General features: G+C 35.0%; 2 protein-coding genes across 2 annotated transcripts; one reads left to right on the top strand and one right to left on the bottom strand.

Moving 5' to 3' along the window:
- The first annotated feature begins 325 nt into the window (after positions 1-325).
- LOC110940642 (putative glucose-6-phosphate 1-epimerase) lies at positions 326-2781 on the top strand. The gene is made up of 8 exons (XM_022182194.2): positions 326-555; positions 639-713; positions 1288-1344; positions 1431-1591; positions 1703-1843; positions 1967-2069; positions 2143-2242; positions 2372-2781. The coding sequence occupies exons 1-8, from the start codon at positions 367-369 to the stop codon at positions 2533-2535; spliced, it is 990 nt and encodes a 329-aa protein (XP_022037886.1). The 5' UTR covers positions 326-366; the 3' UTR covers positions 2536-2781.
- A 285-nt stretch (positions 2782-3066) lies between these two features.
- Positions 3067-10644, bottom strand: LOC110940643 (plasma membrane ATPase 4). The gene is made up of 15 exons (XM_022182195.2): positions 10333-10644; positions 7144-7263; positions 6803-7039; positions 5966-6727; positions 5747-5869; positions 5543-5647; positions 5303-5447; positions 5044-5208; positions 4735-4973; positions 4616-4648; positions 4453-4534; positions 4207-4367; positions 3939-4112; positions 3481-3845; positions 3067-3394 (listed from the first exon to the last, which is right to left on the bottom strand). The coding sequence occupies exons 1-15, from the start codon at positions 10387-10389 to the stop codon at positions 3298-3300; spliced, it is 2865 nt and encodes a 954-aa protein (XP_022037887.1). The 5' UTR covers positions 10390-10644; the 3' UTR covers positions 3067-3297.
- Between the last annotated feature and the right edge of the window lie 6096 nt (positions 10645-16740).

Raw genomic sequence — 16740 nt, 5'->3', positions numbered from 1 at the left:
TTATACACCTTTCATCAAATTCTAGTAAAAAAGTTAATAAACTTTATATACCTTTCATCAAATTCTAGTATTTTAATTATTATTATTCTAACAGTTTCCTAAGATGTTGATACTATGCGATAATCATGGGCATATGTCATAACTCATATGAATTCAAATATCATTCCAAAAAAGTAAACACAAAAAAATCTCCATATGTTAAATGCCGTTCTTTAGAAAAGTCTCCATTTACCCAGTCACACCCACCTTCAAAAAGTCTCCGTTTACTAAGTCAACACGCCCTAAAAAAATATAAATAAATAAAAAAGTCTTCGATTTCTGACAGCCACAGATGATAAACTCAGCTTATTAATAGATAGAATCCCTATGATTGTATGTTCATCTAGACAAATGATGAGGTTGCTACATACAATCTTATTTGTAAGTGTACTTGTAGTAGTATATACAGAGATTGTTGAGGCAACAACGACTGGTAACAAATCTGTTGAAGTTACTAAAGGCATTAATGGTCTAGAAAAAGTCATTCTTCGTCAAACTCATGGCAGTAGTGTGGAGGTATGTATGTATGACAACACATTGTTGATTGGTTTTGGGTACACATTACACAAATGATCTAGATTTGAAACAAAATATTGCAGGTGTATCTTTATGGAGCTCATGTGACATCTTGGAAGAATGAGCAAGGTGAAGAGTTGATTTTTCTCAGTAGTAAGGTACCACCTATCCATGATTTCTATTGGCAATGCTATATAAATGTCATTTACGCACTATCCAGACACCATTGACGTGTCATATGGGTCGTATGGTCATACGGGTCATATGGTAGCACGGAAAGGGATCAAAATAGACCACATGATATGGTGAAAAATGGTCATGTGGGTTGTATGAGGGCCAAATCAAATGGCCCGTATGATGTTTTGACCAACAAAGAAATGACTGATTTGACCGTCGGCAAACCATAGGATACGGATTTGTATCGTCTTACGGGTCATATGATACAGGTCACATCATAGGACAAAATTATATTATGTTTGACCGACAAAGAAATGACTGATGTAACTACCGACAAGCCCATACGTCTTATATGACCTTTTTTTGCTTTGTCTGTTTGTCATACGCCTCGTATAACGTATTTTGGCCCTGTGATACGGCCTGTATGACAACTTTCGCCTTGTCACACGGCCCATATGATGTGACAGGTGAGGTCTTGTGTCTTTAGCGGCACCCTTTCTATTTGTACCTTGTGTTCATCTTCTTCAATCACCCAGAAAGTATGCATTTTTGCAGGCAATATTTAGCCCTCCAAAGCCGATACGCGGGGGTATTCCTACTGTATTTCCTCAAGTATGTATCTTCATCATCTTTTCAGTTGGTCAATTCACTAATTTTTTATTCATTTATTGTAGTTATTGACATGAATTTGTATGCAGTTCTCAAATCTTGGCTCTCTTCAATCACATGGATTTGCTAGGAACAGATTCTGGACCATAGACAACAAACCATCTCCAGATACATTCAAGGTCACCAATGGAGTTTTCGTTGATTTGTTACTAAAGCCGACCGAAGAAGATTTGAAGATATGGCCTCACAGGTATATGACCATCTTGTCTTCTAGAAAATCCGGTTGTATTGATTATTAACTTCATTGTAAATAAATGATTATGAAGTTCTATTTTCTCATAGACTATTTGTTTATTTGTAGATTTGAGTTTCGAATGAGGGTTACTCTAACACCTGGAGGAGACTTAGTGTTAACATCTTGTATCAGAAATACCGACGATGTTGGAAAGCCGTTTACTTTCACATTTGCACATCACACCTATTTTTCTGTTTCAAATATAAGGTGAATTGGTTTCACATGTTTCATCCGGTATCCTATGAAACAATTAGTTGATCTCGTTCATTGTTTGTTTTCGATCAATGTTGAACGGTTTTTAAACAACACATCCTGATATTTTTCCTCCAGTGAAGTTGAAGTGAAAGGAATGGCGAAGCTTGATTATCTTGACAATTTACAGAACAGGACGCGATTTACAGAAACTAAAGATACGATAACCATTGATTCAGAGGTACTTTTGTTACCTCACTTTGATTACTTTGCCATATATGGTTAGGCTTATGTAGTGCCGATTGTTTCCTCAGTTTGACAGGATATATCTTAGCACTCCAAAGAAGGTTGCCGTTCTGGATCATGGAAACAAGCGTACGGTTTTCGTTCGAAAAGATGGACTTCCTGATGCCGGTGAGATTGCATTTTTAAGTTCTGAATTTCTTGGTGATTTTGTATTTTTTTTTTTTGAAACGTTGGTGATTTTGTATTTGAAGTAGAACATAAGTAACAAAATTTTGTGTTGTTTTTTTCGCGTGTTAGTGGTGTGGAATCCGTGGGAAAAGAAAGCCAAAACTATAGTGGATTTACGAGAAGATGAGTACAAATACATGATTGCTGTAGAGGCAGCAGCAATCGAAAAGCCGGTTACATTGCAGCCTGGTGAAGAATGGAAAGGAAGGCTAGAACTTTCAACTCGACACTAATAATAATCAAGAAACATATGCTGAACTTGCTGAATCCAAATACCTTTTTTGTAACCATGACGTCGGACCTATGGCTCTCCCAAAGGAAGACTTTCGTGGCCACACGATAGACAATTATGTACAATAAGAATGTTATTTTTTTTTCCTTTTCCTGTTGAATACAGCTACTTCATGTCACCCCAGATTACTTTGGTTATAAGAATGTTTATTCGTGTGCTACAAAACTTGTCGAACGCTACTTGTATAGACAATTATGTACAATAAGAGTTAGGATTCCACTACATCTGATACGAAGTTAACACAAGAGCAAACACGATCATACATGGACCAACTAGACGAGGCAAACATGCTAGAAAAACTTGAAAATGGCATAACTATTGCCACGTTTGCAGTTACGGCCCAAAAAGTAATGGACGGAAACATTACAACTGACCAGATGTCAGACCCGAATTCCACCTTTGAACCCAAATTTCAATCTCAACAGTTTCTACCCTATAAAAGAGGGCTTGATGTGATAGTCATAGAGCAAAGTTTTGGAAAAGACTTGACTTGGCTTTCATTCTTTGTAAAACATACACAAAACAGCAGCAACCATATGCTGTAATACTTGGAATTGCACTAGAAAAACAGAACAAGTAAACAGTTTCGGGGGGTTACATTCCAAAAGCACAAAATACCTTTTCCCCACACGAGTTATCAACTTCTACTAGTCTATTAATATAATAAGTTAAAAGAACAAAAGACTTGTTTCCCACTGCTCTCTCACACTGTGTAATGCTGTTGGATCGTGTCGATATCTAGCCCCTTCAGCTTCACCACCGACTCAACATGCCCCTTCAGTGTAAGCACCTCCCGAAGCCTGTATATACATCACCAAAATTTATAAAACTTTCCATTTTTAAAAAGAAAATTAAAAACTAGTTTGAAATACGGATAACAACATACCTTGCAACTTCAGCGCGCCTCTTAGCCTGTTCCGCTATCTCAGACAGCTCCCTGTAGCTGCTCTTTTCGTTAAAGATGTTGGAGGTTTCGGGTTGTTGGAGCCCATGCAATGTCCTTTGAGCAAGAGCCCATTGGGCCTCTCTCTCTTCTCTTCCATAATCCTTCTTGCTTGTGAAAGCAGTCTTGTTTTCAAGCAAGTTGTTCCATGCTTTCCCGCTAAGGATATATCGGATGGCGAATTTCATAAGATCGAGCGGGAAGTAGAACACGATGCTGTAGAGCCAGATGACACCAGCCCATCCCCAGCCGACTCCCTTGATTCTTGCAAATTCCCAATTTGCATACACTGCGATTAACGTTGCCACCTGAAAGTTTCGTATTTATAACAGCTGTTAGTTAGTTTGTTGGAAAACGATATTCGGTTAGTATAGATAAACGAAAAGAAGCAGGTTTTTTACCAGTTGTGCTGCTAAGAAGGCACCCAAAAGTAAGAGACCGGGACGTTCGATAAACGACCAACTGCGAGAACGCGTCACAAAAATCAAAGCCTGGCTGACTATACTGACTTGAAGATATAAAGCAGCCATCATCTCAACTTCACTGTGTCTCAAAGATTTAACGCCAAACGTGTCCTGTACGGTAATAAGAAAACAAGAGTTAGCTTTGTCATTTGTGTGCTGTTGTGTCGTACTGTCGTGTCTCTAATTCGTTCGTTTTTTCACGTACCGAGAAGAAGTTTGTGTCTTTCATGATCCAGAAGAATATGACAGTCATCAATGCAAGGTAACCTCCGAGCACAATGCCGGTGGCGAAGATCTCTTTTAGCTTCCAGCTGTCGGGTAATGGCGATGGTTTCACCCTATCCTTTGAGATTGTCATGATTGTGCCTTTGAAAATTTAACGAAACTTGAAATTAGTATGAAGACGGTTAAAACGTTGGTGTTTTGGAGTGTGGTAGAAGTGAAAGCTAACCGTCGTTAAGGATTGCGATGATCAAAACCATGAAGGGAGAGAAGTCGAACTTCCATATCAAAGCAATGAACAGAAATCCAAACTACAAAACGTTTCAAGCAAGTTAGCCGGTATACTCATTGTAACCACAAGTATAATGATTTTAATGTCACAAACAACTTACCACAATACGAATGGTGATAGAAACAGCGTAGATCTGGGAAAAGGAAAAAAACATGTTTAATTAAAAAACAGATTTCGTGAAAATAAATATGATAATTTGAGAAAAAGAGATAAACTAACGGTGTAGTTCTTCATTCTTTGGAAAATAGCGCGACTGGTAAGCACTGCACTGATAATGACACTAAGCCCGGGCTCAGTAAGCACGATGTCAGAAGCACCCCTTGCGGCATCTGTAGCATCGGCAACAGCGATACCAATATCGGCCTTCTTCAAAGCAGGCGCATCATTCACACCATCACCAGTCATTCCACAAATGTGCTTTCTTTCTTGTAACTTCTTCACAATCTCATACTTGTGTTCTGCATAATCAGATTCAGTGTGAGGAAACTTGAAAAGAATATTATTGTTACGATAATACCAACCACTAACCTGGGAAAACTCCGGCAAATCCATCGGCTTTCTCGATCAACTCTTCAATAGGGATAGCGGCTATCGATGCATCCTTGTGGTTACCGAGTAAAGAAGAAGACGGGTACATGTTTGTTCCCATACCGAGTCGTCTACCAGTCTCTTTAGCAATAGCAAGTTGATCACCTATATATAACGATTAAAGATATGACTTAGTTACAAAAAAAATAAAAAAATAATTGCTTTCGTAACTCAGTTATCAGTAAGTATGATTAATTACCAGTAATCATCTTAACATTGACACCGAGATTGAGAGCTCTGCGAATGGTCTCAGCACTGTCATGCCTTGGTGGGTCAAACAACGACAACAATCCGATAAACGTCCATGGACCACCAGGGCTTTCTTTGTTTTTTTCAGGTACTTCCTACAAATTCATCACGATAACAAGAGTAATAAGTAATCATGAGCAAACATAACAACATATTAGTGTGTGGATAAAAACGATAATAAAACGCAGACCTGTTTCGCAACAGCCAAAGAACGCAACCCACGTTCAGCAAATTTATCAATCATTGCATGAACTTTCTTTTTCATATCTTCTTTGCATCCACAGAGGGTCAAAATCTAATCAAAATTTCAGAATGAGAAACATGAATTTAGTAACCAAGTGATACATAAGGCACGAGAGTATACAACTATAGATAGTAAAAGTGAAACATTTACCTGTTCGGGAGCACCTTTGCTTGTTCTATGCCAGTTACCGCGCTCATCGATGTATGTCAAAGCTGTCCGCTTGTCAACAGGATTAAACGGAAAGAAATGGACCTCCCTAATTCCAGCTCGTGCCTACATAATCATTCATATATGTTTGATAAAGTTAAATTAATTTGATAACGATCTAATTTTTGTACAAAATGATATATAGATGGTAATAAAAATTACCTCTTTCGGGTCAGCAAGGGTTCCAACAATGGCCGCATCAATAGCGTCCTGGTTTTCGGTCCTAGAAGCCCGAGCAGCATAAAGCAGAACCTGATCCTTATCGACACCTTTAGCAAAAACCTCAATCAAATTTTTATCAACACTAAGCTTGTTAAGAGTCAGTGTTCCGGTTTTATCACTGCAAAGTACGTCCATTCCCGCCATTTCTTCAATGGCAGTCATTCTTTTAGTAATAGCTCCTTGTTGTGAAAGCCTATGCGATCCAATAGCCATGGTGACAGAAAGAACCGTCGGCATAGCGATTGGGATTCCACCGATAAGCAAGACCAGAAGATTGTCGATTCCATTTCTGTACTCCCTGTGCTGAATCGGATACATGACGACAATCTCAACCAACATTCCGACAGCGATTGAGCAGATACAGAAGTTTCCGATAGCTGTTAGAACTTGTTGGAAGTGACCGACTTGGTTAGTGCTATCCACTAAGTGTGCGGCTTTCCCGAAGAAAGTGTGCACACCAGTTGCGATAACGACGGCTTCTATTTCACCTTGCTTGCAAGTTGAACCGGAAAACACCTCGTCGTAAGGGTTCTTGTTCACAGGAAGCGATTCACCAGTAAGGGCAGATTGGTCAATCTTTAAGGGGTCACCTTCTAGGAGACGTGCGTCAGCAGGAACGATATCACCAAGTTTGATACTGATAATATCTCCTGGAACCAAGATTGCAGCTTCTTGTTCACTCCAATTACCATCCCTCAGAACCTGAGGTAAGAACAGATTAGTCAGTATTTAAACTCGATTATCGATTCTACATTTTTTAACTAATAAAATGAATACCTTGGTTTTAGGGGCGAGACCAGCCATAAGTGCAGCAGCAGCATTTCCAGCATTGTTTTCTTCGATAAAACTGATGGTTGAGTTGATAACAAGAAGGCAAACAATACCGACAAAGTCTTGCCAGTCGGGTGGTTTCCCGCCTCCATTAGCCAGTGCAATTGCCATAATGGCTGCAGCTTCCATGACCCATGATAGAGGATTCCACATGAACCCAAGAAACTTGAGTAGTTTGCTTTCCTATGTTCATTTAAAAGGTAATAATACATTAAGCACTTGAAAGGTGAAAAGAAACAAAATAAGTATGATCATGACTATTATTATGAATATGATTGATCATATACCTTTTTCTCCTCCAATTTGTTAGGACCAAAAATTTGAAGTCTTGCAGCCCCTTCATCGGAACTTAGACCTTCTCGGTTACATTTCAACTGTTCAAACACCTCTTCAATGGGTACTTTCTCCTGTGATTAGATATAAACTTATGAGTTAAACATCAAGGGACAGTTATTATTCGGTTAGCTACATGTGTCAGCTAACACTTAAGATGTTAGTCATTATTATACTTGTAACGCATGCACTAAACATGGTATTTACAATGGGATTGGTCATTATAGCACTAAAAGAAAAGGTTTACATAAATAACATGCCTTGGATAATTAGGTTAGATTCGACTGTAAATCTTGTATTTTAATTAAAAAGAGTAAGGAAAATAATTCAGTTATAGTAAACAATAATTGATTACAAAGTAAATAAGATATTAGTCACAATGATGCTTTAGATTATCTTAATGTTTATCTTTACTTTTTATATTCCACAATTTCATGTAAATGGTATCAGGTTCCAATGATTATGACCCAACACATAAAAATTAGGCAAGAGAATCAAAGTCCACTAAAAATGAGAACAATTCATTTTTAAATAATTAGGAATTTAATAATAAATTAAAGAGTAAATTACGATTTTGACCCCTGTGGTTCTATCACTTTTACTTTTTTAGTTCAAATTGTTTTTTAACATCTGAGCTCCCAACGTCTTTTTTTCTAACCCTTTTGGCCCCTAACACTAACCCCATCCATTAAATGTTAGGGGCCAAAAGGGTTAGAAAAAAAGACGTTAGGGGCCAAAAGGGTTAGAAAAAAAGACGTTAGGGGCCAAAAGGGTTAGAAAAAAAGACGTTGAGGGCTCAGATGTTAAAAAATTCTTTTTTGGACTAAAAGGGTAAAAGTGATATAACCACATGGGCCAAAATCGTAATTTACTCTAAATTAAATAAACGAATAAAACGCTATGAAAAACCACTCTATTTACCAAAGGCACACACATATATTATATTAAAACCACTCTATTTACCAATTCACACAACTTTAACACACACTTTAGAATGGTTTAATGGAGAGATGTTAACATATATATATATAACACAAAAAATGAGTGAAAGCTTTTAATTAAGTTAAAGTGTACTAACAATCTAAAATAGCATAAATGGTAATTTTCTTGATCAAGATGCTACCTTTTTTTATCTTGTTGGGTCAAAATGATCATTTAGTGATTTTCCCAGAAACATATTCACATGGGGGTAGATAAATTAAAAGAAAAACAACACAAACAAAGATATGGATGGTTGAGTAACGCAAGTTGACTTTCCACAAACTCAATATGGAGGGACCCAAAACTGGTGGGTGTTAGTGTGTGAAGCACCGAATACCAAAAAGTCCCTAAAAGCCAACCCAGTCACACAAAAAAGCAAAGGGTATTTCAGGAATTCCGTGCCAAAAAAAGTGGGTGGGGCAAAAGAAAAGGATCCATATTTGCATATAGAATATAAAATAACAACTAATTTGCAACTAAAATAAAAGGCAAGATAAAAAGATTCTTTATATATTCGAAACACTTGACAGCTTATAATCTATTAATATTTTGTAATATGTAAATACAAATTTTCATTAAAAAATAGAGTAAATTACTTTTGAGTCCTTAGAGCATTCACATTCTATCCACCAAATCTTGAGAGATGGGTTTTTAAATTATAAAAAGTGGTTTAAGTGGTTGTGAGTGGATGAGAGAGAAAATGTTACTGTTCATCTGTATATTTGGGGGGACACTGTTCACCTTGTATAATTTTTTAATATATTTTGAAAGTGGTTGTGAGTAGAGGAGAGAGAAAATGTAATATATATTGAAAAAGAGAGAGAAAAAGTATTTGTTTTTAGTGGAAATATATTGATATAGGAGTTGTTTTTTAGTGGAATGTATGTATATTTTTAGTGGATTGGATGTGAATGCTCTTATGTTTTAGTCGTTTTAACCATTTGAGACTAAAATCAAATAGTTAAGACCACTAAAACACAGGAACTCAAAAAGTAATTTACTCTAAAAAAATATAAAGTTTTTATACAACTAATAAATCCAAGGAGTCATGAGTCAGAGCCGTTAAACAAAAATAAATAAATTGCAAAAAAACAAGTAACATAAAATAAGACTAAAGGTACCACGGACAGGTACACACTGCCCGTTCCCCGCATTCAACAGACACAGTCTGAATAATTATTTAATTACTATTATACCCTTTCTCTCTATTTTTCTTAATTTCACATAATTAAAAACATTTGTCCAAGTCAGCATAAATCAAATAAAATATGTTTTTTACAATTTTACATCCAGATTTGAGGCCTAACAAACATCCGGATTTTTCAGTAATTTTTCAGTAATTCAAGGATTTGAAAAATCTTGAATAACAATATATAGATATAAAATCTGTGGATTTCTCCTCTTTTTCCTCGTTTATTCAAATTACCTCCCATAAATTTTGCTTAAAGATAGGGCTCCCTTTGACTAACAATTTGAATAAAGTCAAAAAAACACACATGAAACATGATCAATACGTAGGCTATTACTTTACCTCTATTTGATATTTATTCAACCTTTAAGTTTGCTATAGATGTTAAAAACTTAAAATTACCAAAAATCAATAATTAAAGAGTAGTAATTAGATAACATTTCAATCCCGCTGTTGAGATGTCGCAATTCAAGCTTCGCATTATGTTGTAGATGTTAAAAACTTATAAAATTACCAAAAATCAAGAATCTAATTCTATTATTGATTTATTTTAAGTCGGTTGTTAAAACGAGCCTGAAACCGAGCTTCGTGTATGATCACGAAGCTTAAATAGAAAATCTTAAATATTCATACACAGAAAAAAAAGAGAAAAAAAAAACAACTAATAAATTTGTCGATTAGCGTGAATACCCATCCGTACACACATTAAACCGATTATTATTTTAATCAATTTGTAACTGACGAATAATAAAAAGTAATCATCACTGTATTAAACCTTTTGTTTGTGAATCAAAGTTGAAACAAAATTACGATACGTGATGCATTAATCAACGACGATTTTGATGTTGTTCATGTGAAATTCAATAAAAAATCAAGAGAATCATCAACTAATTACTCAATTTTCAACTTTAATTAGCCAAAAAAAATGCTAAAACAAGAAACAGAGTAAGAAAACTAGGGTTTGAATTGATACCAGATCAACAGTTTCATTTTTAATCTCTTCGAGACTGAGAGCCTTATCGCCGCCCATGTTTGCAGCGATTGAGAAGCGAAGTTAATGGCGGAAAGTAGAGTGAATTTTGGGGAAATTAATTGGAGAAGAAGAGCATCGAAGGAACAGTGTATGTAAATGAAGAGAGAGAAACAAGAGAGAGAGAGAGAGGGAGATGATGAAATTGTTGGAGGTGTATTGAGTGTCTCTTTATACTTCACCACTACCTCCCCTTCCCTTGATGAGATACCACCCGATGATACCTCCACCTGAATTTCTATTATTTTTTATTATAGTTTTCTTTTTCATATTTTTATTATTTTAATATTTTATAATTAGTTATGGCATTAGTGTACCTTGGTTTTATCTTTATACTAATCTATATCTATATATCTATACTATTAAAATAAAATTAGAAGGGACAGTGTCACCTTTTTTTTTTGTTTTCTGGTCTCTCTCACCCTCTAACTTAATTATAATACTTATTTTTTAACAATCATCTCCGCAATTACCCTATCAATCATGTATCGAGTATATTCGTTAGTTTTTTCAAAGATGTAATTTTTTATTATTATTTGGGGCATGTTTGGCTAAGCTTTTTGAAAACAGCTTATTGACTTATTGGCTTTTTGAAAAGTCAGTATGAAATGACTTTTTGGAAAAGTCACTTTTCCCTCTCACATACACCCTCATTGCCAAACACCATTTTAGAGCTTATGACTTTTCAAAAAGCCAATAAGTCAATAAGTTGTTTCAAAAAGCTTAGCCAAACATGCCCTTGGTATAAAAAAAATAGATTTATTCGACATGTGTAATACACGACGTTTTTAAAGAAATATATATTTTTTATTATTAGGTATATATAAAATTAAATTTATTCAACCCGTACAATACACGGGGTTTTTTAAAAATATTTTTTTTGTATTATCTAGTATATAAAGTTATATTTATTCAACTCGTCTAATACACAGAGTTTTTAAAAATATATTTTTAATTATTTTGTATATAAAATCACATTTACTCAACCCATAAAATACACGAGATTTTTAAAGATATAACCTTTTAATTATTTAATATATAAAATTACATTTATTGAATCCATGTAATAAATTTATTTAACACGTGTAATACACGGGTGTTAACCTAGTTTTAAATATGTGAAAGTATAAAAGGCAAAACAAAATGAGAATCATAACTATTAAATTTAAACAGTGAATTAAAATTTTGTTATAAAAACTGTAAAGTTTAAATAGTGAAAACGTGTAAGGTTAATGAAAGTAATGCATTAAATGTAATATTGAAAAGGAAATCAGGTAAGAATCCGCATGTAAGTTAAATGGACATACGATTTAAGCAAAAACAAAAATTAAAGGTGCCTAGAATTGTGGGTTAGATTCCGCATGTAAATTAAATGGACATGCGATTTAGGCAAAAAACAAAAATTAAGGGTGCTTAGAATTGTGTCATGCGTCTCATGAGATTTTTTTTAATACGGTTTATTTATTAGGTATAAAATATAATAAATAATTATATAGAGATAGAGATTATATAATAATTTGGCATGCATTGTAGAAACTAAAAATTAATATTTAAATTATAATTATGGTAAATGATAAAGGTAGGAAAGTGATTTTTTTAACGGCCAATTTCTATTAATTTATGTTGTATGTAGGACTTAAATCAAAGACTTTCTCATTCTAAACACAGGTTTTTAAATGTTTTGTCTTTACCAATAGACCACCACCCTATTGGTTATTAGAAGAGTAATTCTAATAGTGAAACATGCCATTTTCTTAAACATTTTAGCAGGAATAATTTTATAATTAGTAATGAAGTTAATTATTTTGTATTATTTTATATTATATTTAATGGATTTAAATGAGTTTGTTTTAATTTTGAAAAATCTGATAAGGAGATTTAAGGATTAAGTTGATAAATTGTAGGCGAAAATGTGTAAAAACTAGTTACTCCGGTCACTCTATAAGTTTATTAAAACTTTTCATTTTTTAGACTTTATGAAACTGGAATATTGTACTAGTTGTGCCGTTGTAACATCCAACGGAAACCACAAGGAAAATAACAACAGAGCTACTAGTTTGCACTTGCATATTGACGTGAGGTCGAAATCTCACTCAAATTTAATCAAGTTACTACTAAATAGTTAGCGGTAAGTGGGTATCGAACACAGGGAGTTTGTGGAAAATGCGTTATGTAAATAGCTTTTGTAAAAGACTAAATTAAACTAAAATGCAGAAAAGTAATTTCAATGATTCGGTTGTTTGGTTTTAAGAACTAAAATTAATTAAAAATCACTTATCAAAGTTTTGGTTCAGGAATGAGAAGAGATGTTCTCTCCCAGTTTCAGGTTTCTACGAATGTTAAAATGAGAGTTTAATCTGAGATGAACTGCAAAGACATAGTTCGTGAATTTGCGTTTGATTGTGATAAAAGGGGACTGAGTACTTGGATTGAAATAACGCAAGGTAGTCACCCGATGACCAGTTCAATATAGCCAACCCCGAATCCCTCCTAATAAATCTTGATTGCCAATGGCACCAAGAATTAATGGTTTAGAACACGAAGATCAACAATATCAACAATTACAAATCAAACTCATAAACACCATAGCAATATAATCAAAAAGATTAAACACTATCTCAGAAATAACATAAACAACCATAAAACATTCAATTCGAAACCTTACTATCCGGAGGAAAACATACGAAACTTAGCCACACATAACTCGGTTCATCATCACTTCAATTCTAATGTTCATATGAATTGAATAATGAAAAGCAATGATTAACAACCCCAAAATAGTGTTCTTGTCACCCAAAATCGCCTCCAAGCTGCTCCAAAACCGTCCACAATAATAGGATAATGAAAAGGCACCATCAACCCCCATAAAGATGGGAGTTACACATTTCTCACTAGCCTCCACCGTAAGCTATGGTGGGGACCGTGCCTACGGTGGCTAATAAAATGCTACAGTGAGCTTCTTCTGTCCTACGGTGGAGATATAATGGATCAGAGACCACCGTATCTTACGGTCACCGTAAGCTATGGTGGAACCCTGATCAGCTTCTTTGTTTACTTTTTAACATCCTCGTCACTCCTTCTCTTTTCCGCCAGGTACATGTTTCCTTCTAAGCACTTTAATATCACTCTCTTATGCCCATTTGTACCTGCAATATCAAACACACCGTAGTTATCTAATTCCAACAATTAAATCAATTAAGTGTAAGATATTAAGTCCGTTTATAGCACTTAAGGGTTTTCCTACGGACCACCCGTCACATATCGGAATCATGTTTAACTTTAATATTTAAGTTTTGTGTTTTTTTTTTACTTTTTGGCCCACAAGGTATCGATACTTTTCATCTCAACCATACTACAATGCTCATTTCTTCGCATAACATCACATCACAATTTTCTTATTTCATCTTTCCATCCCTCAAGGGGTATCCATCTTTTTCATTGCACTAGTGGTGTCTGAAAATGTATATATTAATTTTAACTCAAGTTTTAATAGTCGGACTCACAAATAAACCACAAACGCACAACACGTGTAACGGTCGTAGTGTAGTATACCCGGTAATACCAGATGCGAACCTAAGGACTTTGTGTAGACACTCTCAAAGAACAACCTTTTACTGAATATAAGTCAATTTTAAATATAACTAGTTGGGGGGTTTTATTTAATTATTATTATCTACCAATTTAACTAAGAAAACTGGACAAATACTAGCTCGAAATACCTAGGTCGAAATCAGAGGTAGAAAGGCAACTACCTAGGAATAGGATCCTACTAGTAAACTCACACACTCTCGGAATTGACTGGTAACCGGTTTCTAAGGATACGACTAACCAGGGTTTAATAGGTCACACTAGATCTCCTCCCTGTCTCGCTAATGTTACCCAATGACTCCCTAATAGACGTCTAAAGCTCATGATTTGTAATTTGGTTCACCTCCCGATCTCACCTACTAATATGTTAAGGTACCTAAGAGTAGATCTCTTTCGGGTCTTAGTAATCACAATACACCCAAAGATGTAAAAACTATTTTGGTTTTAACTCAGAATTGCTAAAGATCTAAAGACTACTATGATGGATCTCCTCTCGGACTCACCAAAGCCTAATACTTTATCCCCTCTTGGTCTAAAAAATAACGGAATAGTAACTTAGCTAAGACACGACTCGTTCCTAGGGTTTTCTAAGACAAGAAACTACAAGTAAAATTCACAAACACAAAGTAGGTGACAAACACATGAAACTCAAATCGAATAATACACAATCAATTAAGACAAGAATCATATAGAATAAGGTTATAAAACTTAGCCAAACATAGTATGCATACGTATCAAAACGAAACAATAGATAGATAATTTACCAAAGCATGGAAACAATCAATAAAATCCAATTCCAAATGTGAAACAATTCTACAAAGTGATCACCATGAGCCTAGGCAGTTTAAAAGAGTTTAGCTGCTCATGGTGATGATAAACAACTTAAATATGTTCAAAGAAATCAGATTCAACATAATTCAAAACCGAAAAACAAGTTTGATAATGATTTCCAACCAACTGCACTTCCAATCTTCCTTGATCTTCAAAACCAACTTAGAATCATCCTAAATAGTAGGTTTAGTCGTCTGGGGGTGTTAAAAATGCAGTTGGGGTTATCATGAGTTTAAGTAGGGAAAAACTTATTTTTACCGCCATTTAAGCACGTGTGTGTTGCGATTGTGCATTAAACTTGCCTCGCGACACGCTTAGGGATAGGATAACGACAAAGTACATAATTGGTCAAAGTTTCCTTTTTTTAGTCAACCTCAATTACGGCATCACGAGTCATGAGATAGAAAAAATGTTGCCTCGTGACACGTTTATCTTCATTATTTTTTGAAATTGCAATTTTAGTCCCTCTACTTCATCTCTTGCTCCCGGGTTCTCATTTATTGGTCTTTTTTCCTTGTTTTTGCTTCCTTTATGCATCGGGACCTGTAATAACACCAAATAATCAAATATACACTAAAACTAATGAAAACGACACAAAACAAATACGAAAATATACAAAACACATATGATAAAATCATTTGTTTTGCAACACATCACTCATCCTACAACGAATTTGTTAAACAAATAACATAATTTTTAATAGTTATCAAAATAGTATACAAATATTACTAAAGTACTAAAACTGATATAAAAAATATAGAACTTTTATAAAACACAAGATTTCACTACTTTTTTTAATAATTATTAAATTAGTATACAAGTATTACTAAAGTATTAAAACTGATATAAACTTTTATAAAACACAACATTTCACTACTTTTATTAAAAACTAATATTAAATGTAAGATAAAAACCATTTTCATCAAAATCGTTTACGATACATAAAAATACATTATTTTGAAAACAACCAGGCTTTCATGTAAGACCCCAAAACCCGAGAACCCTACTTGTTGATAATTAGAAAAGCACACATAGTTTTAGACTAAAAAAACCCCATTAGTTTTGCAAAACTTGGGAAAGGAAAACCCCTTATAGGGTCGAAAACTATATAAGGGGCTTCCCCCTTCCCCAAGCTTTGAAACTTGGCATATTTGGTCCCCCATTGGCTCCTATTTCACGTTTTGGTTTAAATCTCCATAAAATGTTGTTATAACATGTTCATTAATGAACCGGTAGAACACTAGGACATCAACAACGTGACTTGAGAAATTCGGGGTGTTACAAGTCTACCCACCCCCTTACAAGATGATTCGTCCTTGAATCCTCATCGTCTTAGACCAACACAACCAATAATTCATACTTAACACTCTCATTACTCAAGGGTGTTCATTAGGTGGTTCCAAATTCGCTAGTACCAATAACCTAACTTCCATCTCTGGCGTGTAAAGAAGTGTTATCCACCGCCCACTTTCATCCTTGGGGCTTGAACCTTCACACATTCCAACCTCATGTCACAATACTGATTCGATACCTAACCCATAAGCATTCTCATCTTGAAGATTATCATCTCAACTTGACTGCCACCCTGGCGTGATTTCTACACTATTCATCGATATCAACCTTCTCGGGTAGGTTTCGCTAATAGTAATGGATCGTCTTATCATTGTTCACGTTGTTGTCCAATGTCATCGTTGACATCTTCGTCGATGACGTTGCCTACTCTGTCAAACTTTTTGTTACCGCCAACTCGTTAGCATGTTTACCGCTTGCTACTAATAACCTAATGGTCCCGCCGTCCAATAGTTATAACCACATGGAACTCCCATGCTGCTCAGGAGCCCGAGAGTTCCTTGATTCACCATCACAATTTGTCTTATTATACAAGTGTCCTTGTTCCACTCCATGATCATCGACTCTTGTTAATCAATAGAA

The sequence above is a fragment of the Helianthus annuus genome, chromosome 5 (genome assembly GCF_002127325.2).
Source record: "Helianthus annuus cultivar XRQ/B chromosome 5, HanXRQr2.0-SUNRISE, whole genome shotgun sequence".
NCBI lineage: Eukaryota > Viridiplantae > Streptophyta > Magnoliopsida > Asterales > Asteraceae > Helianthus > Helianthus annuus.
This window is presented reverse-complemented; position numbering and strand designations above follow the sequence as displayed.

Coding starts and splice junctions, on each gene's coding strand:
- LOC110940642 (XM_022182194.2), top strand. CDS start 367: ATGATTGTATGTTCATCTAGACAAATGATGAGGTTGCTACATACAATC. Junction 1,592..1,702: donor TTGAAGATATGGCCTCACAG/GTATATGACCAT, acceptor GTTTATTTGTAG/ATTTGAGTTTCGAATGAGGG. Junction 1,844..1,966: donor TTTTCTGTTTCAAATATAAG/GTGAATTGGTTT, acceptor TTTTTCCTCCAG/TGAAGTTGAAGTGAAAGGAA.
- LOC110940643 (XM_022182195.2), bottom strand. CDS start 10,389: ATGGGCGGCGATAAGGCTCTCAGTCTCGAAGAGATTAAAAATGAAACT. Junction 4,649..4,734: donor AAAGAATGAAGAACTACACC/GTTAGTTTATCT, acceptor TCCTTTTCCCAG/ATCTACGCTGTTTCTATCAC. Junction 3,846..3,938: donor CCTTCTTAGCAGCACAACTG/GTAAAAAACCTG, acceptor CGAAACTTTCAG/GTGGCAACGTTAATCGCAGT.